This window comes from Phaenicophaeus curvirostris, chromosome Z (genome assembly GCF_032191515.1).
Source record: "Phaenicophaeus curvirostris isolate KB17595 chromosome Z, BPBGC_Pcur_1.0, whole genome shotgun sequence".
Lineage (NCBI taxonomy): Eukaryota > Metazoa > Chordata > Aves > Cuculiformes > Cuculidae > Phaenicophaeus > Phaenicophaeus curvirostris.
Window position 1 is genome coordinate 22,127,940 of NC_091431.1, and position 26,127 is coordinate 22,154,066.

Genomic DNA, 26,127 nt, shown 5'->3' on the forward strand with positions numbered 1-26,127 from the left:
CTGGGCTGTGAATAGAATGGAAAAAGAAATATTCTTATGGCATGTGAAAGTACATAAATAGGAAAAGAAATACATCTCCAAAAGCTGTTTATTTAGTGACTGTTTTTTTAATAATGCAGTAGTTCTTGGGAAAATGTCTCTAGATGGGAAGGCAGCAGTTTTTCTTTCACATTTTTAAGTCTTGAAGCTGACTGATGCATGCTTGAGTTGCATTTCTTGAAAATAATTGTGTGACTCATGGGAACACAGAATAAGAAAGGTGACTGGATTTCCAATTTTGACACTCTACGACCCACTGCTTATAGTGTAAAACCTTTTTGTCTCATGCAAATCTTAGTCACTCACAGCTTTAGTATAAAAGCATCACTACTTAAAAAAGTCTGCTATGATAATTTAATTCATCATAATAATACTATATGAATTTAAGAAATGAGGTCAGTTCACACACAGTAGGAAAGAGTGCAACAAGGATTCCAGTTGTAGATGTTTCTTGTACATGCAGATGGTTTCTTCTTTAAATTACTTTTCTGGGCAGTAATGGTAGTCTTTAATATCTCCTGTTTGGGTGTAATTCAATGAGAGCAGCAATGCCTCACTCAGTGGCATTCATTGAATCTCATCATTTCTTTTGTTACAGAAGTTATAAAAGATATGCTATAAATACCTTAAGGCATAAAAAATGTTTGTTGAGCTCAGTAGGGATGTATTATTAGCAATAATCAGCAGTTGACTATGCCCAGAAGTAGCTTGTCTCTGAAACTAAGACTGCAGTTTTTTGGTGACGTTTATTTGTGGGGCTAAGCCACTTTTTCAAAATATTTGCATTCATCCATGTAATGTCATGAAGAAAAATACTTCCAGATACCTCTTAATAACTACTGAAGCCCTAGAGAGCAGTCTGGACTTCGGAATGATTTAAAAAATAATGCAGAGGGAGAGGGCAGAAAGAGGCAAGATAATCAGATGATAATTATTACTTCTTAACACTGCTGGTAGCAGCCAGTAGATCAGGAGAGAAGAAAGGAGCATAAGGTGTCCCTAACATTGGCTAGAATAGCATCCTGTAAATTATTATAGGGCAAAGCGTGTAGGTTGCACCTGAATCTTCTACCCAGGTCCAATGTGACCTCAGACAGTTTGCCTGAGTACAGTACATTTCCTTCTGTACTTCTTTGCTTCACAGTGACAGCTAGGTTTGATTTACTAATTGTTTGTATAGTGCCTGCACTTCTTTCAAGGAAGTAGAATAAATAATCACAAATTACTATGATAATCTGCATCTGTAACTGTGCAAATTGAACAAAGGAGTAGGCTTGTTTCTATAAGACTTACACTTTTCGCGTCTGTAAAGCAGAGCACTGAATGCAAAAGTAACAGGAACACAAATGAGACGTGCAGTGCTTACTGAGGAATATTTACTCCATAAGCCCATGAATGAACTGGAAGGAATAAATCACAACTAGGACACTCTAATCAGTGACTAACACAAGGCTGTTCCACTCTGTTCTCCCAGTACAGGAAAACCTGTACTGACCTTTTTCTAGCCAGGATTTTGAAATTTCTGAGGACACAGAACAGCTCTGAGAATTTGACTGCTTTGCACCCCAGCCCCAACCCACGTATGGTACAAAGAAAGACTTGCAATATCTTTACTTTTACTCTGATACCCATAAGCCCGTATATAGACATGCACCAGCATATATAAATAGCACAATAAAAAAAAAAATTCTTCTTATCTCAGGGTTTTTTAATATGTGATAATTTAAAAAGCTTGAACATTAGGTTTTTGATATGGCTTGCTGAAGTCATTGCACAAGAAGGTGAAGACAAGAAATATAGCAAGTGTTTATTACTGAAGGTTGGAAGATAGTTCTGAAATTGAAGAGTCACTCTGAAAGACTCCCACCAGAATATCTCATGTCATGGAGGTGGAAGAGGGAGTCAGAGATTGGTACCAAACGCAAAGCAGAAAAACTAGAACAGAGACAAGATCTGGTTTAAATATTAAAGTAGTAAAGTGATCTTAAAATAGGTTTTGAATAGACCAGAGATATGCAAGAGGAGTAACACAGAAAAAAAAAAGAGCTAATTACTAGGTTTCTTCCATTCATCCATCTTGCCAAATTCAGCCATTTTGCTCTGAGTTTTCTGGCACCTAAAATAAATATCATTGATGAACATATTAATCAGCGCTGGTTCCAGCATGGACCCCTGAGGGACACCACTTGTCCTGGCTCTCCACCTGGACACCAAGCCATTGACCTCTGAATGCATTGTTATGGTGTGTCTCCCTAAATACCAACTAAACAGATCTTCTTGCTTTTGTTCTTCATTTTGTTAAGATGTTTGTGACAGATTTCCATGTCTTTCAGGTGAAGAACATTCTGACAGAATTTAATATATACACAAGGGTAAATACTGACTTTGGGGTTTTGTGGATATTAAGGATTACAGTTTCTTAATGTCAGATTTGCCTTCAGATTTGCTTAGGATTGCTGTGCTTCTCAGGACAATTAATCTTCATTATTTACCACAGGGTTCAGTAGTAAAGCACATATTATATAACTCTATAGTTGCGTTACTTTGTGCACGTACACTGATTTTGTGTGAAAATTATTCTTCTGGCATCAGGAAAATATGTTGTAACTTTCAGCTTTCTTCAACAAAGAGAGTCAGTCAGAAAGTAGTTACATATAATTGCTATAACAAAGTGAGATATCAATGTGATACTGTATGCAAAAATTTGAGTTAACATCATTGCTGGGATATAGCTACATTATTTCTGGTGTGCTTTTAAGCTTTGCATTTAGGTGCATCATCTGGTGCTTCAGCAAATGCTCTGAACTCATCAAGTGAATGATGGATGTGTTTCTAAAGGCTTGGATGGCCAATTTATATGCAACAATAAACCCACTGTTGAACTTAACAAGGTCAGTGAAGCAACCAGAAAAGAAATATGTAATTCTCTGGTGTGGGTCCGTAAGCATGGTACTGCCTAAGCTTTTTAAGTTTAATGAAGCAGCTACTCAGCAGCTGAATATTCTTGTTACATGGTCTCAGCATAGATTTTAAAACTAAACTGTCATTGATATTATAATCTCCTTGGAGAGTCTGTGGCACTTATTCTCTTGAGAAGTCTACATCTTTTATGTGTTAATGGTTTTGAAATCAGTCATTTGCTTAATTTCCATTGTAAATGAGGTCTAGAGTCTGATTTCCTTCCCCATTCTCTGAATACTGCTTCTCCTCTAAATTGTCTCATGAGCCACCAGTTCACTCTCTGGGGTATGCATGGTCTGAAAACAGCTGAAATAATCCTGTGAAACTAAGACTTTGCCAAGAATTTTCCTGGTTTAGTTGCCTTTCTAAGAATATAGGTCCCTCTGTGAAAACTTGTGTAGTACAAGTCATCCAGCACCCACATCACATCCTCATGTGCTGCAAAGTCTTACTGCCAAAGACATCAGTTCAGGAGAGTTCAGAAGGTCAGTGCAGCCATTAGCTCAAATCCAATGAGATCCAAGTACAAGATTTCTTTTAAAACCCTGAGAAATACCTCTGTTTAAAAGAGTGGATTAATGTTTATTTAATTTTTAAGGATTCTGTTTCCTTCTGCAATACTGGTGCCACACAAGTAACAGTGTTGTCTGATGCAAAATGCTTTTTTGGGGGGTTAAATGCTGTGCAGAGAAATATGCCTGATTTTCAGCATGTGAGTATCATAGCAGTATCCCACAGCATTTACATGTGACTGTAACCCAAAGCATCAAGGCAAGCTAGGAAGTCTTTCACCCCTTTTGCAGAGGGATTAATCCACCCTATACATACGCTGTTTGTGACTGGAGAGCAAGCCTGCAGGTGCTTAGCCTGGTGTTCCGCCTGTTGAACCCTGCAGACTCCTCCCAGTGACAAGCATATCCAGCAAGGATAATCATGTGACGGTATCAGGAATTTATATTTCCAGGCTTTTTGTTACCAACATAACACTTGCTTTCCAGTTGCTATGCCTGTCAGCATCATACAAAATACATTCTTAAGTGATGGCAGGAAGAGCAAAGCAGAGGAGAAAAAGAGGCAAGCTGTGATTTCTACCTCAGCTTGTGGCATAAATTGTTACTGCACATGGGCTGTTATTAAGCAGAACTGTGTGACAAAAGCTCTGTACAGGATTATTTGCCAGGTCTGTGGGTGGGTGATGGAAGGCACTTAGCAGCAGGGGAGTGTTTTCACAGCAGACTTGGAGCTTATAGGCCACTTTGTCCTCTGATACATAACTTTTGCTGTTGGTGGACAAGGCAGACTTCAAGTTTTAAAAAATAAGTACACAAGGTGAACTGAATTTTCTTTGCAGCCTTTACAGTGGAGAGACAAAAAGGTTCAGTCTTTCCATTTATCACTTGTGACTTTAGGAGTCTGCAGAGAAGAGAAGCAGCGCGGAGAAGAAAAAAACAGTGCAGAGCCCCAGCTCTGAGACGTGCAGAAAGCTTTTCTGCAACACGTAACGCCGTAAGCCTTCCTCTCCCTGCTGAGCGCATTTTGAGGGCAGGGCTGGTGTGTGTGTGTGTATGTATGTGTTTTTTCTCATGCCTGGTATGGATTGGTGTGGCGGAGTTGCAGACAGGGAGGGACGCGCTCCTTCCTCCCGTTCCACCACCTTGTCCTCCCTCCTTCCTAGATGGGGACCAGCCACCTACCACCCTGAGGATGAGCCGCTGCAGTCTCTTGCCAGGAGTCCCTCCAGAGCACCTGCACCCTCCAGCACCAGGCATCAAGACCCTGCACAGCAGCAGCAGCGTCTGCCCACAGTATGTCATGCAGGTGTCGACCAAAGATGGGCAGCTGCTTTCCTCCGTTGTGCGGACCCTGGCCACGCAGAGGTAGGTGTGGGGGGTGATGGGAGAGCACAGACCCCTTCCCTGCGTGGGCTCCAGTGCATCCTCCCCAGCTGCTATCCGCAAGTCCCGCAGGCACTTGAAAGGAAGATGTGGCAGTGTGCTTCATAAAGGCTTTCCATGGTGCACTGGTAATTAAACCCTCATACTAACTTTATAATGATTAGGCTACGTGTGTAATTAAGCCCTCACCATTATACTCAGTGAAGGAGGAAGCAAGCTGTCTAGGGATGCTGCTGCTCAAGTCTGCCAGCTGCAATAATTTCCCTAATACATAGCGGGAGTCTTTGGCAGATGCTGGTTGGCATGGAATGCAGTGTTTAGCCTGTGTGCTGCTTTCAGTTCTTCTATGGCACGTTCCCTTTACCCTTCCCAAGCCAGCACACTGCGCAGCCAGACAGGTTGTTTCTAGCAGAGGTGCACACACGAGTGTTGCCGTTTCAGCCATCATCTAAGTGACTGAGAGCAGCACTTTCTGCTGTTGGATTAGAATAGCAGATTAGTGGCAAAATGTACATTTAAACTATACACTTTGAAATGCTAACCTGCTTTGACTTGGCTTTGTTTTCATTAAAAGCAAAAAAGAGGATGCTTAAGAGTCTGGTCACATCCTGATTCGATATTTGGGTCAAAATCATGTTCCACTTCACTGCTGTGGAGCTGGAATTCCTGCATGGGTCTTGAAATAGCCCTAGATTTTCACAAAAGAGCAAACAATCCAATTCACTGCACGCCTCTGAGGAGTGGAAATATTAGTTGTTGCTGCATGTGCAATGTGACAGATTAAAAGAACCTTCTCCCCTTTAGTTGCAGCAACTTTTAGAAACTTTTTTAAACCCAGAAATTTTAGAATTTCATGGGCAGGAGGAGCACCCACCCCTCCTTTGCGTTTTAGCACCCTGCCACCAGGAAGGTGGGTGCTTTCAGGGAGGCAGTGCAGGAGAAATAGCCACAGGCAGCAATGAGGTTGGGTGGGGGTGTTTGGCACAGTGCCTCTATTCACTCCTAATGGCACTTTTCAGTGCCACTATTATCACTCCTTGAACCACTCGTGGGATGTTGTTCCAAAGCAAGGTAAATCCTCCTCACTGACAGAAGCTTCCTGCTTGCACACGCCTGCCTGAAGTTGCGGTCCTGCCTTCATACCACTGCAGGGAAAGGTGCTGGTTTTTTGATCCAGTAGTTGTTTGCAGTTTATCACTGAAAACAGCTTACTGTATGGGTACTAGTATAAGAGATGCTACTCTGCAGGTCGGCAGTGATGACACAGGTCATCACTAGCATAAGAGGGGCCCAGATGAGAGAAGTTTAAAACTTCCCTGATGCATTTAGGGATTTCTTAAGTGGCTGCTCTGCTAGACTGTGAAGAGGTGGGAAGTACAAAGGGAAAGAAGTACTTGGTAGAATGTGTCTCATCCAGTGCTCTGCTATGTTTTTCATTCTCCACCTGCCCCCCTTCTCCCCACCTCAAGAGATATTTTAAAGAAGAATATCAAGTGCCTGCAGCCATTAGCCCAGCAGCTTGGTGTACTAACTGCAGAGCAAGTACACAAGCTGCTACTATTTCCCACATTGTTAATTCGTGACATACAGAGAGAGAGAGAGAGAGAGAGAGAGAGACCAGAACGCAGCCCTGCATGCTGACCAGCACTTTTCTCTCCTCCTCCAGCAGCCCCTTCAATGATCAGCCAATATGCAGGATCTGCCATGAGGGCAGCAGTCGGGAAGACCTTCTTTCCCCCTGCGAATGTACAGGGACACTGGGGACTATTCACCGCAGCTGCCTGGAGCACTGGCTGTCATCTTCAAACACCAGCTACTGTGAACTCTGCCACTTCAGGTTTGCAGTGGAGCGCAAACCGAGACCATTGGTGGAGGTTAGTACATGGGGCATGTCCCCAAAACCTTCTCTTCAGTGAGAGGGTCACAAGCCCTTTGCAGGTCTGCTGAAGACAAATCAAGCTGTGAGTTTTGGTCTTGGCAAGATGACCTCAGGGAAATAACAAACCCTTTATTTTTAAATAAATCAAAGTAAGGAAAAAGAACAAAATCAATGATTTCCTTCACTGTAAACATGAGTGAAAATCTGGGGAACAGTCTGCAGTAAATTCCTAAATTCCTAGGATACCAGCCAGCTTGGTAGAGGATGGAAGAGAGGTAATGGTTTCTGTGGAATGTGAGACAAATGTCAGTATTCAGCATATTAAATACAGGCCAGGAATATTTTCTGGTTTTGCTTTTGTGAGGGAGGTAACAAGCTAAGGAGCCTCAGAAACACGGTTTCCATGTCAAACTTATAAGAAGGAATTGTTATTACTCTGTATCTGATGTCTTTAGTTATTTGTGAGTGAAATTTTGCCCTCCTCTTGCCTGTGTACTAAACTCAACTGTGAATGGTACAATTGTTTCTCCCTTATCAATTAAAATTCAGGTTTTGCCAGATGAAGTTTGCCAGGGTTTTGTGGGCTTGGTCCTCGGGAAAAGATTTTTAAAAAGAAAGGAAAAAACCCAAGATCTTTACATGCTTAATGATATTTCTCCTCCCCTGTTTTAATTTGGGAGGGGGGAGGAGGGGTGGGAGTCAGGGTGTGAAAGGTAAAAATTATGGTCTGTGTTGTAATGAAAAGAATATTACAAATAACAACAGTTTACAAAAGTAATGGGAAGCATCTTATTGTACCAGTTGGTGACAGAGATGCTTATACGCTAAGCTTGGGTTGAAGACTACATCTACTTCCTGTGCATATTGGTTGCTCCTGTAAACTCTAGCAGAACTGGTTGAAGGAGATACAGTATTAAAAATAAGGAGGAGTAGGGACATCTTGTTTCGCTCTTATTCACAGATGAGAAGATACAGGATAAAACTGAGTGCTATGAAGTAGGACAGGTGACCATGCAAAGAAGGGGTGAGCAGTTCTCATTGAAGAGTACCAATATTGCATTACGCTGGTTTAAGTCAGGCATGCACATTTTTTGTCTAAGCCTAAGAATACCTTCATTCTTCATTACAATCAGCAAAAAAGAGATACACAACACAATATTATGCACAAGATCTGTAGTCTTATCAAGTCCTAACCAGAGCAAGCCTAGGCCAGCAGTATTCAATTGCCTTCAGCTTGTTGTTTTGTGCTTCTAGCAGGACTCCAGACTCTCCTTGGAAGCTGATCCTAGTTTGAGAAACACTGCTGTTGATTGTTCTCAGGCTGTCAGCGACTGAGCAGCAAAATCTTTATGACTGAACTGTCTCCAGTGAAGACAATAACATCTTCTTTTGGCCAGCTGTTCTGAGCCTAAGCCAAGCAGTGTTCGGTTGCATAGTTTGGCACTCTCAATTTGCCTTCTGAAAAGAAATACAAGCGATGCTGTGGCAATAAACAGTTTGATTTTAGAGTCCAGCTTCTTCAAGCTGTTCCACTGCAACAGCTGCTTATGAGGTTTGTTTTGTACAAATGAGATGTGACATTGTTCAGAGCTAATGAAGAATTTGAAAGCAAAGCTGACCCTGCCCAGACTGAAGCAGTCTGGTCACTTGATCATGCTTTCATGAAGTGAGGCTTCTTCTTGGCAAAAGGCATAATAAGTAATAGCAACAACAATAATAACAATAATAATTAGAAAGTTGTCTTTTGTTTCTCAGCTGAGGACAAATTAAAACCAGGTGCAAGAACATTTCTTAAACATATTACATTGTTAACTGATGTTTTTGTCTTTACTACCTAATATTTTCTTGCTTCTCAGCTACCATACCCACAGTATTTTAGTGCGGTCATCAAAAATTACATGTGGTTGCCAAAACCAAAAAAAAAAGACAAGTGAGTTTTTGAAGTAGTATGCGAGTAGTATGTTTTTAGAAAGGAAATGAAGCTGTACCTCTAAAGTTGAGAGCAGCAGAATCAAAGAGTAATAAGACCTGTATGGAAGGAGACAAGATAAGCAAAAGAATATCAAACACTTTTATTTCTGTTAGTATAATTTAAGCTTGTCCTTAGAGATTGTACTTATTTGAAAAACAGTGTTTCAACATCCAAGGACATCCCCATACTTAGAGCAAATCTCAAAGTTACCAAAGCCTGAATAAGCAGATGGGAAGTTGCCAGATTCCCCCATCTTCTGTGTCCTAAAAGCACTGTCCTGCCTCTCTCTCTGCATTACCTAGAGTATGAGAACATGGAGGGATGTCTATCAGTTATTGTAAGACCATCATTCACAAAAACCCACTGTAGCGTTCAGGCAAGTGACAAGCCAGTGTGGTCAACCTGCTTCAAATTCCGTTAAATGGGGAGTGGGGCTTGAAGGGATGTGTATGTCTGGGAAGGGGAGCAGATTGTTAGAGAAGTCAAAGTTCTCTTCATTTAGTAAGATAATTAGTTCTCTAAGGATTCCTCTGAACAAGATAATGGACATGCTACATGGTCTTTTCAGTGGAGGTGAAGGATGAATTTACCAATGCATTTTAGGACTTCAAGAGGTACTTGTAGAGCACAGTCTATAGAAGCTTATCCAGTAACTCCTCAGCAGGCCCTATCTCATGCAGAGTATATAACCCATTCATTGGTCTGTAGCAGGTAGTATAAAAATCCTTGAAGCAATCAATCATCATATTCATCTTTTCTCCTAGAGATTTTCCATCAGGAAAAAAAGGTGTGTCTGACTCTTATTAACTCTTAAAAGACATCTTATTCACTTTCTTAAGCGGCTCAGAAAAAAAAAGGAGTTAACATGGTATTATGTTTTCTCTTCATCTGATCACCGGATTGATCACTGCTTCTTAGAGGCTTAGCCATGGTTGTGAAAGAAATCTCAATGGAAACAAATGGAGACACTTCACTTGCTTTATTTGGAAATGTCACATTTGACTTTCATTGCTGCTGCTAGCACTGCAAGAGGCTGCAGCAGTAGTGGGCTCAAAACAAACTGAGCAGTAAGTAGTGTGGCTGGTTGTTCAGCCATATTCCTTTCTCCTCTGTGTATATTATTGTGAAGGCAGCAGAAGATTCCTTGCTGCACTTCCTCATTTGATCAGAACAGGCTAATGAACACATAGCATTTCTCCACTCCCCAGCCATATTGCTAGTTTGCCATTATTTCATTATAAAATGAAAGTGAGTGCTCAGTAGAAATTTATTACAAGAAGGCTTTTTGCCTTCCTTTATGGAGTTGTCCATGCTCATGCTAAGGATGTGACCCTATGCACTCAATCAGGACACTTTCATCTCAGATACAAGCAACACTTCTCTAACTGTCTCCTGCCTCCTACATATGTCATGCATAGGATGCAAAAATGCAAGGAGTTCACCTTTGCTTTCTGTCCCCAACTTCAGTTATGCACAGCAGCCTGCTGTTTTTTCCTGGATTTCTTTTGCAAGGAAAAGCAAATTTTTACCTCCATCTCCTCTTTTATCCTTCACATCTTTACTCCACCATAAGCTTCTCCTGGTCAACTTGAGTTTCAAATCAAGTATTTCTCTAGGGAAATATTCCTTTATCTATGCTACAGGACATGTTTTTATTGTCTACAGAAGAAACATCTCCCAAGAAATGTACAATTTGCTAACTGTTTGATGCCAAAAATCCAACCAGAGGGGCAGAAAATGGTAGTAAATTTTTTTCAGGCAGATCCATCCTCTCAACATAGAATTTCTGAAGCTTCAGACATTCTTGGTGTACTTCTTTTTTAAACTCAGATTATCTTCCACAGATTAATTGTGTTTCTGAATCATGAATCAGCCCTTTTGGTGGGGCCATTCAAGGAAAGTGATTGTTCATTGCCATCCACTGTTTGTGTATTTTACCTCCTGCTACACTGAGTGATCAGCCAAAAGGACTGGTCTCCTTTACAGTTCCTTGCCTTCATACTGTTGGTCTACATGTGTCAGATGTGCCCTGTGTGATTTTACAGGTGTTGGTAAGAGTTGCTTTCTGTTGAACCTCCATAGATTTTGTCAAACAGTAGTTAATGTTCAAAGCTCCCTCGTGTCCTGCCTGACTCTCAGTACTTACACTGCTTATGGACTGAGTTAACTGGGAACTGTTGCACTCTTGCCAGATGATGACCATGCTTCTGATAGGACTTCTGCTTCGAGGCTGGGCTGATGCTCTTCAGCTCTCCATTGGGATCTGGGGCTTCCTTATTTCTCAGTCACTCATGAACTTGTTCACAACACATCTATTGGGGAGAACATGGTATATTTTTATAAAGGAGCGAGAGATGGATTGTGATAGAAAAAGGGTTTTTTCATACTGAAGATCACTGAGTCCTCCCATTCATCTCCCTTCTGGAGGCGACTCAGCAAGCTCTGTCACAGAAAATTGAAACCGCCAATATGAATCAGACATAATCTATCGGAGTATGAGCTTTCTGGAACTGCCATTTGGCATCACATTTTCGCTAGACAACATGTTACTCTTAAAGCACTTGGCAGGCATCAGCAGAGTCAGTCTCACCATTTTGCTTGATTTCAGAGGTGCTGGATCAGATAAGAGGATTGTTTGGAGACATTCAGAGCTCTACAGTCAGGTAAAAGTAGCTATTTGCCAATAACACATTCCAGTACATGCACATTACCCTGAGTCCCAGGGCTCATGGTACTGCAAAATTCAATTCAAGAGATACAGGCAAGTTCTGAACCTGCCTTTTCTGCTTGGGCACATGGATATCTGATGATGAATGTACCTAGGGATGATGTATTGTAAAGAAAAAAGCAGTTGTATGAGTAGCCCTACTTCTGTGTTTCATACCTTGATCACTCCATTGCCAGTGTGAGCCTGGCTACATTTAACAGAGGGCCTAGTCTGGAGCAGCAGAAACTCTAGATGACGGAGGAAATAAAAGTCTCTAGTATGGTGGTTGATATGCATAGACCATACATGTTCTTTATGACAAACCTGGAAGGATCTCCAATGCAGTGAAATCAAATTGCAGTAGTTTCAGTTAATGACGTTTCACTTTATAGACCTTCCACTCTAATATAAGCTGCGTTTTTAAAGCAGCCAGTCCTCAGAAAGAAGCCAACTCTAGAAATTACATTTTTCATAGATATACACAGATGCTTTTGCTATGTTTCAGCATAAAGATTAGGCAAGCTTTATATAAATATTATATATAATCCTCATTTCAATTTCCATGTTGCACCTATGTCACTTCCCTTGGCTTAGTACAGAAACAGACACAAAAAATGACAGTACAAACTTACTATAGTGCAATAACATGTCGTTAAAGAACAACCATCTACAGCATAAATATGGGATAAGGATATTATGCGACCATGTAAGTCAGGTTTATGATGCTTGTAAGTTATTTACATGTTTTAATCCAACCAGGACTTTATATCTATTGGTTTATTTTTCACAAACTAACAGAAAGCACTTAAATAACAATATGAAACTCCTAAGCAAAACAACATGACTAGGAGGAAAAATAAAGTCAGAATAGTCGTCCCAATATTGCACAGAAATTAACTTCAATTTTTCCCTAACCTGTTGCTTGCTGTAGAGATTATGCTAGAAAAGAAAAATAGATTTATATAACTGCTACAACCCACACCTATGCATAAAGTAGTTAAAATTATCTTACATTATAATTTAAAATTTCCATAAGCCTTACATTGAAGTATGAATTTACCTTTTGTGCAAGATTTTGAGTCATGCTTGGTTTTTTGCTGGGATTCTTTTTTTTTTTAGGTTTCCTCTCTACTGCTTAGTGAAATAAATCATTAACATTAAATTACTGTAATGAGGAGGTGCCAGATTTGCTGCATGCAGTTTGTAGAAGCATCCCTCTTAAAGCCAGAAGGAAAACGGTGGCTCTGTAGTCACCAAGGAAAGCTTCCATCAATCTAGGTTTGGCTAAAGTGCAGTTGTCAATGCAGCACATGAGGCTGGGAGGAGATAACTTACATATGTACATCTTCCCTCCTTGGCCCAAAAAAGGCAAAATAAGAAGGGCAAGGTGATTAATAAGCTTTTGTACCTACTTGTCTTCAGCTGTCAAAATTCCCAGTCTCCCCCAGAAACTCAAATCAATCAGGGAGAGTTTGAATCAGCCATGTAGATTTCCAGTAGGAAACTGTAAAAATAAATAATAAATTCCACAACACATACAGTTTTAAAAACATAACTTCTTCAAGACACATTTTTACACCTAGAACACCATAGTGTATTCATTTCTAATGGGGGAAAATCCAGAGACCAAAACAAGCTTTTCTTTCTCCTTTGACAATCAATTAAATTTGGTTTACGTTCTTTGCAGAAAATTTTGCTGCAGCGCCTGACTTTTCCCCAGTACAAATCTATTTCACAGTACTGACAGCAAGAAATGCAGACAAGAGTAACCCAGCCCCACAAAATTTAAAAAAAAAAACAAACAAAAGAAAGGCCCGACTTACTTGTCAATGAACAGACTGTGTCTTCAAATCTTCACATCTGTTACTGTTCTTTCTTAAATTTAAAGGACTAGCTATAGAAGGCAAAAATTGTTGAAGAAAGTTCTGAGGAGGAAGTAACTGAACAGTCAGAGAGAAAACAGCTGCTTCGGAAAGGCCAAATGCTGTTCTTTAAGGATGAGGGAATATGCTGTAGGTTTTCAAAGGTACAGTAATTTTTGGTTTAGATAGTGGTATTGGTGACATTTCTTTGGACGTGTTGATTCTGTAATACAGTTCTAAACTGCATGGTTACCATCTCTGTCTTGCTGGTAGCATTTCCTGCCAGTCAAAATTTGCAGATTTCTAAGATGGAAAGTTTTATTGCATCTGTCTTTTTGGAGAGCTACTAAGCATTTATTTTCTGCCATGTCTTTAGTTGCCATATATTTGAGCTTGTAAATCAGGAGTTTTGCAGTGTGTTGAAATACCTGTTGCCAATAACAAATCTGTGATTTTTGTTGACTAATTTTCTTGAATGCTTACATTTGTTGGCCTGATTGGGAATACTTTCACCCAAAATAAAATGGGAGCTTAAAAAAGACTTACAGTTAAAAGGAAATGCGGCTTCTCCCAGAGCTTCACAAAATATTTTTTCTTGAAACATCTTGAAATCTTTTACCATTTACAAGCATTATCAGAAATATAAACCAAAAGTGGATAGTGGGAAAATGGAATACCAGTAAGCCAGACTAAAATGTTAAAGAATACAATATTGTTTAATTGGTTCTGCAAGAAGTGTCATAAATCCTTATAGTGCAATTTAGCAAGCTTTGTTGTTTGTTCTCACTGTCAGAGAATTACTAATCCTTCTTTTTAGATATTAAAGTTGTAAAATCCAGAAACTGGAATCCACATCTACTGGACACTGTTATTGCTACTTAGTGGAGCTTCGTATATCAAACTCCTGGTTTTCAGCTGGCAAATACCCAAGGTCTAAATTGCAAATTCAGTTATGATGTGGTATCAACAGTCTGCAGTACTCTCCTTACACTTACCCAACCCTTAGGGTTGGTTCCTATCTGCATTGTACGTTATTGATTTTACAAAACAAAAAAAGTTAAAGGTGTATAATACACCACCCTTACAACTAATAATGTATTCTTTGTACTATAAAAACACACAAATGAAATTAATTTCCTATTTCAAGAAGTAGCTTTGGCTCATTCAGATGTCCACAACTAAATATTCCCTGAAACTTGAGTTAAAATAAGGTTTAAACTTAAATAAGAGCATTCTCAGTTACAAAGAGGCCATAACAATACCCTAATATAGTTACAAAGATCACATTGTTTAGTTCCTGTCTGTCAAATAGACAGACCTCTGTCTCTGAGATGGAAGGAACATCTCTGTGAGCTGTCACCATGGCCGTTCTAAAGTCACCCACTCAAGACACTGAGTGTTTGATCTAGCAGTAAACCCAAAAACTGAAATATAAATATTTTTTCAACTGAAAAGTAACTGTCACATATTTGTTTTGCTTGGCAGAACATTCACTGAGAAAAGTTTTGAGTTGCCCAAAATGTTTCATTGCACTGAAAACAGATACCATTATGGTCTGGGAGACTTTATTTTGAGTTACACATAGTTAAGCTTAGTTTAAAAACATTTCACTGAAAAAGGTTAAAAAAAATTTTCAAGTAAAAAAAGTATTTGGACAAAATGTTCATATGTTAATATTTCTTTTGGCCAATAAATGGTCTTTTGGTCTTTAAAAACATCCTTCATTCAAGGGAAACTCTCTAGACAAAACAGGGAATATTCTTTTCTTAAAGCCTAAGGAAACATGCTGACTTCGGTCACTGCTGGCATGAAACAAGACATGACAATAATTGCTAGCAATTTTGCTTATGTGCAGACTGCTTTCATCAAAATTCACTGCAGAGCTATCTGTGAAAAGAACAAAATTAAGTGGTATGTTTGATGTGTAATAAGTTTTTTTTCAGTTCAAAGTGAAACACATTTAGGGAAGAGAATTCTTTCCTGTTTTCTCCCCCCAGTTTCATATGTGGTACCTGTTTAAATACTTCTAACTTAAGAGCAATGCGATGGATTTTCTTCACAATCTGTGGCATATTCTTTGCTGCTGGAGTAATTCCACTAACATTTATGCAAAATCAATTTTCCAATGAAAATGTAGTGAACTAGAAAGGGCTTCCCATTAGAAACAGGTTGTAGCCTTAGCATCTGATCTGGAAAACACTATGCACATATTTACTTAGCATTCATGAGTCATCTACTTGAAGTTAGACCTATGGAGGTGCGTGGTTCCAGGATTTGACCTTCAGTAATGGTGAAGGAGCTCAAACCCGTGGAGGTGTTTTACAGCAGTTTTCAGCTGGCAGCTCATTTTGATTAGGTTAGATAAACTCCCAGTCTGAACCTCTTCAAGGTGTTCTGGTCCTTGGTTGCTGCTTGTTCTGATGATTTCCTTCTCCAAACATAAAGCTTCTGTTTGCTAGCACATCACGTGGATGCCTTAGTCTGTCTCCATTTTGAGATGAGCAGATATCCAGGAGCAGGATTAAGTAAGCTAGTGAAGGCTCAGGAAACTGAGCCCATTTGCTCATTTCAGGAATCTGACTTGGTTAACGCTTGTTTAGCCTAGAGAATGGTTGCCCCATCGCTGGAGGTGTTCAAGCCCAGGCTGGATGGGGCTTTGGGAAGCCTGATCTAGTAGGATGTCCCTGCCCATGGCAGGGGTTTGGAACTAGGTGATATTTAAGATCCCTTCAAATCCAAACTATTTTATGATTCGGTTTCTGATTATTTGACTAATGTCAAATATATATCTCTGTACATTCACACTGAAAAGCGATTTTGGACAGTTTCATAGCTCTGGCTTCATGTGCAATTTTAAACATCAGATAAAATTTTGGAGCCAGTGGTGGGCTTACAGGCCAAAAGTCTCCCAGAGGCTGTTGTACCTTTATATTAACTTTACTGGGCACTACATTTTGCATTGAGTTGAAGGAAGTTTGGGGATGCGCTGATGAAGGTCAAGAGCTCAATTTAATCTTTTCAGGGCATAGAACAATTTCAATTCAACTCTTCTATGTGGAGTGGCTCCAACAATTCCCTGTATGTTTATTGCACTTGTCGGTGTGTGAGGTGAAGATGCCTTAGGTGTATTAACAGTGTTTTCTTCTGTTAAATGCAATACCTCAAAAATCCCTTTCTTAAAACTTAAGCAAGTTCCTCCATAAAACTGTGTCAGTTTGGGGAATTTTGGAGGACACCACTGTTCCCAGGAAGCTGTTCCAGAACTGGATGCTCTGAAGGCTGGGAATTTTTTCTGATTCTTACTCTAAATTTATTCATTGCAAACTATCATCCATTTATTCTTAAGCCAATATTGTCTGTTAGTCTAAGCAGCACTTCTCCTTCACTGGTGCCCCCCTTCTGTTCTCCTTTCTTTTGGCCAGTTGAAGCAATCCTATCTGAGCACAGGAGACCACCAGTGTGTTCGAGGAGAGCTTTTGCCACCGCCTACAGGCTTAGGCACTTGTTTGCTGACCCAAGGAGTTGCACTGCCCCTACCAGTTGCTGTAGTTGCCGTTTGGGGAGTGCCAAAAAGCAGACAGCCAGTCTGGGTCATTTCAGAAACACCTGCCCTGTTGAGCTGAACCTATCTGAATGGAGAACCCCAGTGCTGGAGCATCGTGTGTGCTCCCTGTGACCGCAGTAGCAGCACCCACTGTAAAGGGATGGCACGGACAGCTGGTGGAGCAGAGAGCCATCATGCAGCCAAGACATTAGCTTAGGGTTTGGGGGGGTATTTTGTTTCTGAATAGAACTCATTTGGCACGTGTCACTGTGAGGGATGAGATGAGACATTTCCTTGAGGGGCTGGATTCTCATTAGTCTCCAGGAACAGGGAGACTTTTTGCTTGTGTCAGTCACAAGCCAATATGGATTGTGCATCAGGCACTGTGCTTACCTGTTCTTGAATTTGCGCTTGCTGAAGTTGCTAAAATCATTTCAAGTCTGGCTCTCCATGTGTATATCAGGCACAGGAACCTCTATTCACTTCAATAAAACTTGATAAAATAGTAAACTGGCCAGCATTTTACTTCAAACATGACCCTTTTTATGATCTCTTTTTATTTTTTTTTCCCCCCCAAAATGGAAGTTACCACTGTAAGAGTCTCAATTTATTGCAGAAATAATTCAGTGCATTGACACATTTTAATAGGACAGATTTCAGAGTATCATAGTGCAGAACTGACAGTTGCATCTGATCTTACCCCTCATTCTTTTCTAGCAGGGTAGTCTCTGCTGTATTGCCAGACTAATTAATCAGCTGAATGCTTTGTTGGGATCACTGTGTGGGTCTCAGTTTCACAAAAGGATTTGCTGAATTAGCTTTTTAGCTATAAAGTAACTCGACAGTGCACGTTGCCAAAACAAAAGACTGAAACCTAGAATCTAAACAGAAACAGATTCAGAAACACTGTGCACTACTTCAGGAGAAAAATATATGCTGTGACTGAAATCTATACAGCCATTGGAATTACTTGTTCATTGCTTTTAACTTCCATTTCAGAACTATCTAATGAAATTTCTCCATCTTTTAAGATTCAAATGCAGAATGGTGAGGGGTTTACTTATTATTTAATGCTGTCCTAGCCTCATCTAATATCTCAATTTCTTGGGTTTGATTCTTTGTTCATATGGGTCAGACAAGACATAAGGATTGCAGGGAGCCATCAGCATGTGAAAGAGTCTCACACCATTTTTGTCCATTCAGATTTAAGTCAAGTTAGATGGCACCCTGTAAAATGCTTTCTTAGTTTCACTGCATTGTACTGTGTCTTCTGAAAGTTGTAGGGCAGAGATGACAACACATGCCTGTTAAGGTGCTTCCTTGCATGTATGTATACTTGCTGTTCTTCCTTCTCACTCAGAGGAAATAAGCAGTATTTCTTGCATTAGCTGAGCTGCATGGATGCCAAAGGAATCACAACAGGCTGGGATGTGAGGATGCAGCCTCTGCTAAACAGACTCTGAATTGTTGCAATACACTCTTTCTAAAGCTGAGATAAGGAGTAATTAGCCTCTTAAGATCTGTCCTGTGATCAGAGGAAAATTGCAGGTGAACACCTGTAATTCACATTAAGATCAAGAAGTGCAGATGCTCAACAGTTCTCTTGCAAGTCACCTTTTAAACAAGTAACTTTTCACAAAACCTTTTCATAGTCACCTTTAAAAGCAAACTCTGGTCTAACAGATGCTTTTAGTTCCTCTCATCTTCCTGGTGCTTTTGCATTACAGGAATTTGTGGAAATTGAACAAGGTGAAGGCTGCAGTCAGCCCTGTGTGGAAGCAAACAGACATAACCTGCAACTCTTGTGCATGCACCCTTTGGGGTGTTTTTAAGTAAATGGAATGAAAATTCCAAGGCAAGGGCTGTAAATTTTTCACAGGTATTCTGGTATTTTAAATAATCTTGAGCTTAAAACACTGTTTGAAAAGGAAGAATAATATTGAGCCACCATCTTTAGCTAGCATCTTCCCTTTCAACTTCTTGCTGAGTACATAGCAGTTACGAAGCACTTCCATCTTTCTTAGGATTTTAAAAGTATCCAAGCAGATTAAAAGCCTACATACTGAAAAAAAAAATGTTTATAAACATATTTCTGTGTTCTCCTAAATTCTGCACAGGCAGCTGAGGTTATGACAGCTTGCTCCACCCCTACCACCCATTCCTTACTTTGACTCTTCTGCCTTAGATCATGGATTCTCTGGGGCAGACACAGTCCTGCATGTTCACTTTCTCTAGTTAGGGTAATAACATGCACAGCTCCCAGGCTGGTTGGGGTTCCCAGGTGCCACGGAAGAAACATTGCTCTCCTTGGTAGTATTGTGCATATGGGTTGTAAGCTCAAGGAACAAAAAACCAAAAGGATGCTGCAGAGCAGTTTTAAGCAAATCCTATGGTTTATGTTGGCAAAAATCACAGGGCTTGGCAGTCTCCCTCTTCAAATACAGACTTGAGTAATGAGGCGTTTTTTTATGAGAAGGTCTCAGGGTACTGTTGTAGACTGAACTTCTTTGACCTGTGCCATCTAAAATCCTCTTTACAGAAACATGGGTCTGTAGGCTTGATGACAGCTGTTCAATGAATCTATGGCTCAGAATTTGATTTCAGGAGCTGAATAAGATCATAGATTGGTTTGGGTCCAAAGAGACCTTAGAGACCAACCACTTCCAAACCCCCTGCCTGCAGGGACATCTCCCACTATACCAAGCTGCTCAAGGCCCCACCCAACTGGCCTTGAATACCTCCAGGGATGGGGCAGCCACAGCTTCCCCGAACAAGCTGGGCCAGTGTCTCACCACCCTCATCGTGAAGAATTTCTGCCTAACATCTAGTCTAAATCTTCACCTCTCCAATTTAAAGCCATTCCCCCTTGTCCTATCACTACAAGCCTTTGTAAAAAGTCCCTCTCCAGCTTTCTTGTAGTCCCTTCAGGTACTGGAAGGCTGCTATAAGGTCTTCCTGAAGCCTTCTCTTCTCCAGACTGAACAACCTCAACTCTTTCAGCCTGTCCTCATATGGGAGGTGCTCCTGCCTTATGACCATCATCAAAGCCCTCCTCTGGACCCGTTCCAACAGTTCCATATCCTTATATTGAGGATTTCAGAACTGGTCACAGTACTCTAGGTGAGGTCTCACGAGGGTGGAGCAGAGAAGAATAATCACCTCCCTGGACTTGTTGGGCACCCTAATTTTGATGCAGCCCAGGATACGGTTTGGCCTTCTGGGGTGCAAGTGCTCATTGCCAGTTCACGTTGAGCTTCTCATCAATGAGCACCTCCAAGTCCTTCTCCACAGGGCTGGTCTCAACCACATCACCCCCATAATTAAGATGCTCTTAATAAAAGTAACCTGTGTGTGCATTCAACTCTGCTTGCATGTGGATATCTGAAAGCAAGCAGAAAATGGCTTAGCCAACACTACAAGCAGTATAGAAAAAAAAAATGCATAGCTTAAAATACCCTACAAAGTATTAACTAACATTTTCTGCATTCTCAATCTGTCAGAAGAGCATGTTTTTCTTTCCACATTAAGAAAGGAGTTTCTTGAACAATTCAGAAACCAAATGCCAGGAACCATGCTATAAAAAACACTTCCCCTTCCCCTTCTCAAGGCAGCTGTTACTACAGAAGATGCAGTAGGTACACATGGCTAGAGGTGTGTATTAGCAGGCAGCAAGGGGGAGAAGTTCAGGGTGGAGCTTTCTTGTGACAAGCAAAGCCTCATCCTGTGTGGTCCATGCTCCCTTCCCAAAGGAGCAGGTCTGTATTTTGCAAGAAAGCAGCTTGTCTCAAATAAAACACACTCCTTGTGCTGACTCTTGCTTTGTCTGCGTTTTGCCTGCAGTGGCTGAGGAACCCAGGCCCCCAGCATGAGAAACGAACTCTCTTTGGAGACATGGTGTGTTTCTTGTTTATCACTCCGTTGGCTACCATCTCTGGCTGGTTGTGTCTACGCGGAGCAGTGGACCATCTGCACTTCAGTAGTAGGCTAGAAGCTGTTGGTCTCATTGCACTCACTGTTGCACTCTTCACTATTTACCTCTTTTGGACCCTAGTAAGTATTGGTTTTCTATTCAACTCACACGAATAAGGGAAAGAACAGATCAGAAAATTAATTACACAGAGTGCTGTAGAGCAGGTGGACCATTGCACAAAGCTTTGCTTACATTTTACCTTCAGTACTGATAAATTTAAGTTACACATTCAAGAAACTTCTTGGTTCCACATCATCCGAGTTCTCTGGAAAACAAGAAAGACTATTTGACTTTGGGGTCAGTAATTCCCAAATCCAAATCACCAGAGGGATAGCAAGAGAGAGACAAGGAAGTAAAATGGAAAAGTTCAAGACAGGAAGGAATACAGGAAGGAATACAGGAAGGAGTTTCATCAAAGACAATGTGCAAGAGGTGATGGCACAGTGCACAAAAAAGATGCAGGTGAACAACCTGTCTGCCACAGAGGATTCAGATTTTATTCTAATCCAACATCTGGCCAGTTATACAGTTTGAAAGCCATGGATGTGGGCGCATACCATGCTTTCCCCATTCATGGTTCTTGTGGTGCTGTGGGAAGTCCAAGGCAGAACAGATCTTACACCTAGCGCTGTAGAAATGCAGCTGCCTTTGTAGTGCAGATTAAATCACTGTCTTATTCCCATCCTGTAGCCAGGTGTGCTATCACGTGCATGCTGATCCATCCCCTAAAAGCCACTTGTTTTGTGCCAAAGTTGTTAAACTGAGATCAAATCCTGGCCCCACTGCACCAACAGACAGTTGGCCCAGCAGAAACACAAGGAACCCAGAGGACAGCTGCCAAAATAAGTGTTTATCAGGCTGTGGTCAAGCAGTTCTCCGAAAACCCTAGATTACTGCTGTATTTGACATTTCATGCCTCTAGTTCTGGTGGGGGAAGGAGAACAGAACAATGGGTGCAGACAGAGAGCTGCCAGTCTAACAGAGTAATGCTTGTGCAATGGTGCAAGGCTGTGGTGCAATGACAAGAAAAGCTCATCTGAGCCTATGCAGCCCAGAGTGGGGTCAAGGCCAACCTACCTGTGGTGCTGGCATGGGCAGTAATCCCATACGGCCACCACCCAGCTCTTCTCTCCAGTGTGTACAGCCATGTGCTATATGGCTGAGCCCTTCCAGCCGTCTTTGATCAGTGTATAGAATCATAGAATCACCAGGTTGGAAGAGACCCACCGGATCATCGAGTCCAACCATTCGCACCAATCTCTAAACCATGCCCCTCAGTACCTCATCCACCCGCACCTTAAACACCTCCAGGGAAGGTGAGTCAACCACCTCCCTAGGCAGACCGTTCCATTGCCTAATGACCCTTTCAGTGAAGAATTTTTTCCTTATGTCAAGCCTGAACCTCCCCTGGCGGAGCTTGAGGCCATTCCCTCTTGTCCTGTCCCCTGTCACTTGGGAGAAGAAGCCAGCACCCTCCTCTCCACAACCTCCCTTCAGGTAGTTGTAGAGAGCAATAAGGTCTCCTCTCAGCCTCTTCTTCTCCAAGCTAAACAACCCCAGCTCTCTCAGTCGCTCCTTGTAAGGCTTGTTCTCCAGCCCCTTCACCAGCTTTGTCGCTCTTCTCTGGACATGCTGCTGATGAGGTGGCACTTTAAGAACTCCTTTAGCAGAGCAAGCCCACAGCAAGAAACCGCTATGCTCAGCCCAGAGTAAGCCTGGAAAAAGGGAGGTGAGGGGAAACAGAAACCCTGTGCTACCCTATCTCATCCATAGAGGATTGCAAAGACACACGGTGGAAAGGACCCTCAGACTCTCTTCACAGTATAGAAGATGCTGTCATTGCCCTCACCACATCACTACTGGACAGAAGAGTTTTGAAGACATTGAATGAATCTTCAGATTAAGTCAATAAGCTTCAATGAGTTTTCACACAGCTCAGAAGGTAGATCTGCAAAGTCAAGGTAGAGATTCAAAGCGACTACTGTACAAACGGCACAGAGCACCCTAGCATGGAAGACATGCCCAAGGCTCATCAGGCATACAGGAAAGCCCCACCCTGCATTCGCCTTAGGGAAGCTCTGCACTTCCTTCGCCATGCAGCAAGGAATGGACCCATGCACAGAAGTGCTAACTCTGTCAAATGCTTCAGCAGCAACTGCCCTTGAATTTTCAGAAATGGGAGAATCCTATACTGCTTGCTTAGCTGTGCCTGTGCAGGGAATATATAGATGCTGTGGAGTAAGTTACATGCAACATGCGATACAATGCTCCTCTAGGTCCTGGGAAAAAAAGAAAACAAAAGCTTCATTTTACTTCCAATAAATCAGCTTATTTTCTCTGAAGGCAAAAGCTGACCACTATAATTATTCCAGCTAGCAGACAACAGGAAAGGTGCTATTTTTAGTATCCAAGAAGCTATTTTATCCCTTCCCTTAAAAAAGCCAAGTGCTCCATAAAAATGCTGTTTTCCTCTTTGTTTAATCACTCTGATATACACACACACAAAAAAGGCTTCCTACTCCCAAGAAAAAAGGCTTCAGACACTAAAAAGTAAGAATTTAGGGCCACACTCTGCTTTCTCTTGCATGCAAGTAATCTTGACTCCTGTAAGATCAAGTAGAATACTGGAGTACCACAGAACTTGTTCCTATAGCTTCCAGTATAATGTAACCACTGGTGTTACACTGGTGTAGTGTGCCAAGGACCAATATAAATCTGGCCTTTGTTCAGCATCTCAGGAGTTTTGCACCCAGTGTTAACAGCTTAGCTCGAGTAACCATGGCTCTGCTGAAACTCAGTAGCTGATATCACTTGGAAAATGCCTCCAGGCAAGGACTCACTGTAAATAAGCTATCAAACTGAACTAGGATATCCTGTGAAAATGCCTTAAACAAACAAGCCATTGCATAGCATCTTCCTTTGCAGGTGGGTTTTCTCCCCTCCTCCCTCTACCACATCATTTCTGCTGATACTGCAGTAACTTTTTAAAGAGATTTCTCATATTTTTTCATACACAATGTTCCAGAGAAATAAAGGTGCAAACTGCTTCACCCTCAGGGGGAGCAGAGGAGTCTGAAAGGTGGGGAATCAATTTATCTGTTGGAAGGGCTGTCTCTGGGCAACCACTTAGTGGATGAAAGCTCTACAGGTTTCCCTTATTGGCAGCAGACAGTTAGATAAAGATCAAATAAAAAAAATAAATAAAAAAGAAAGCATTTTTTTGTTCTTAATAGGATTTTATAGAAAGGTAAATAATTTAGATAAAAGAACCCTTTCTGCAAAAAAGGAAAGGGTTTTTAAGGATACATTCACAGGCACGTATATTACTTAGTGTGCCTCTGTACCTTACTGGCAGCCAGCCTGTCGTTGCTCTAGGGGTAGGAAACCAAGCAGCGGAGCCCCTTTTGACAGCAACCTGTTCCACCCACCTGAACAAACCAAGCATGTTACCTCCAGTGTTTATGGCACCCTCTGCCCTCTGAATAGCATTGACCTACAGAAGTGGCACAGTTGCATAAAAATCAATGGCAAATCACCAGCTGTACACGAAGACAGAACAGCTAACAAGACAAGATTCTTCCTGTGCTCTCTGTGTGGATACTTCCTGCCCACAGCTCAAGAACATAATTACCGTGTGGCACGTGTCACCCAAAAGGTCCCAAGCCAGTTTAAAGGTTGTTTTTTTGCTCCTGAAAAAATTTCAGCTGTACATCATCTTACACAGACATAACTCACTACACTTGGCTACCACAAAAATAAGCACTAAACTATTTAAAAAGAAATATAGGGCCAAGCTATCTTGAATAAACACAACCATCAGTCATTTCTCTTCTACTGTTAAGAGAATCACAGTGAGGTAGAAATCTTTGAGCTGATAAGAATAAAAAACCAAAAGAATCTAAATTGAGATATACTTGACCCATCTGCCAACATACTTTATTGCATCTGTGCAATCTTGAATTTGATGCTCTCAGCTATAAAGCATTACAAAGAAGAACATATGACCTGGCCAGTTTGCACACAGCTTAGCTCCTGCATACCTTCACTATCCAACATTATTTGTCAGTTCAACAACTTGCAGCATGATAGTACTCCAAACTCATTTTCATTGTAAGTGGCCACAAATAATTCTATTTCTTGGGAAAGACAGAGGCAGGATGTCTGATTTTTCATGTTATAAATAAAAAAGGGGGGAAGAGATAGGGAACAGTAAAAAGTAGGACACAGGCTGCTTTTCTCTGCTGTGTCAACTTGGGGAACAAGCTGTCTATGCGATATATCTCATCTTTACCCTCCACTTTTTGGTCATTTTTATCCCACTCAACAAGCCTGCTTATCAGCATTTTGTTCCACTTTAAGGCATTTCACCCAAACCCAAACTGAGTCCTTGGAGGACTGCAGTGACTCTATACTCTTTTCTCTTCCCAGGTATCCTTTAGGTATCACTGCAGATTACACAATGAATGGCGTCGGACCAATCAGCGGGTGATACTCATAATCCCAAAATCTGTCAATGTCCCCTCCAACCAGCAGTCCTTGCTGGGCCTGCAGCCCCTCAAAAGGAACTCAAAGGAGACAATAGTTTGATTTGGGCAGTTCTGCACAGGAGCCATGCACTAAAAATATTTTCCTCCAACTCCCTGGGGTCAGACACCATCCAGAACCTAGTAGTGTGCTATCCTGATTTACAAACACTTTACAGAGGAACACACTGTTTGAATTAAGATCATGGATGCTGCAATCATATGATATTTGCTAAGCTGCCAAACTTGTTAATGTAGCAGATACCGTATGGAATTGTACAAACTCATTTTAATACTTCCATTATTAAGTAATGCAAACTTTTTTATTGTTTAAAATATTAAACTATGATAAGTAACAACGCAAAACAGATTTAAAAAGTGATTTGTTTTTATAATTTCCTGTTCCTACAGAGTTATTTCTTTAGGTAGATGGACAGCAACCAGTGCTGTTTTTCTTTTTCTTTCCTAAAGCACAGCAATGGGACTCCTTTCTACTCAGAAGTATTCTAGCAGGTAGTGCTCAAGAAAAAAATTTATTTCTTGCACTCAGAAGCAGCAAATTAGGCACCACATTCTATCCTGAAGTGCACATTCTCCTGGTGTAAATTCAAACTTAGCCAATTTACTCTGCATTAACACCAAACTGAATTTAACCTTAATTGTAAGACTTTTTGTAAGGAAAACTCTGCATACATAATGAATGAGATCATTAGACACATTTAGGAAGCAGAAACTTGTCTTGCATAAAAATTTGCATTATTTTAAAACTGTGGAA

The 26,127-nt window shown here is 41.0% G+C and overlaps 3 protein-coding genes across 5 annotated transcripts in view; all 3 read left to right on the forward strand.

The window, feature by feature from the left end:
• PHAX (phosphorylated adaptor for RNA export) overlaps positions 1 to 26,127 on the forward strand; it is a 294,590-nt gene that overhangs the window by 188,218 nt on the left and 80,245 nt on the right. The window lies entirely within an intron of this gene.
• MEGF10 (multiple EGF like domains 10) overlaps positions 1 to 26,127 on the forward strand; it is a 186,336-nt gene that overhangs the window by 118,978 nt on the left and 41,231 nt on the right. The window lies entirely within an intron of this gene.
• Positions 4,435 to 25,779, forward strand: MARCHF3 (membrane associated ring-CH-type finger 3). 2 transcript variants are annotated; one of them, XM_069879972.1, is made up of 5 exons: positions 4,435 to 4,506; positions 4,676 to 4,877; positions 6,562 to 6,769; positions 20,700 to 20,909; positions 25,258 to 25,777. In XM_069879972.1, exons 2-5 carry the CDS (start codon positions 4,705 to 4,707, stop codon positions 25,414 to 25,416), a joined length of 750 nt encoding a protein of 249 aa, XP_069736073.1. In that variant the 5' UTR covers positions 4,435 to 4,506; positions 4,676 to 4,704; the 3' UTR covers positions 25,417 to 25,777. The 2 variants fall into 2 exon arrangements, with proteins under 2 accessions (XP_069736073.1, XP_069736072.1); XM_069879971.1 differs by lacking the exon at positions 4,435 to 4,506 and having other exon boundaries at positions 4,566 to 4,877; positions 25,258 to 25,779.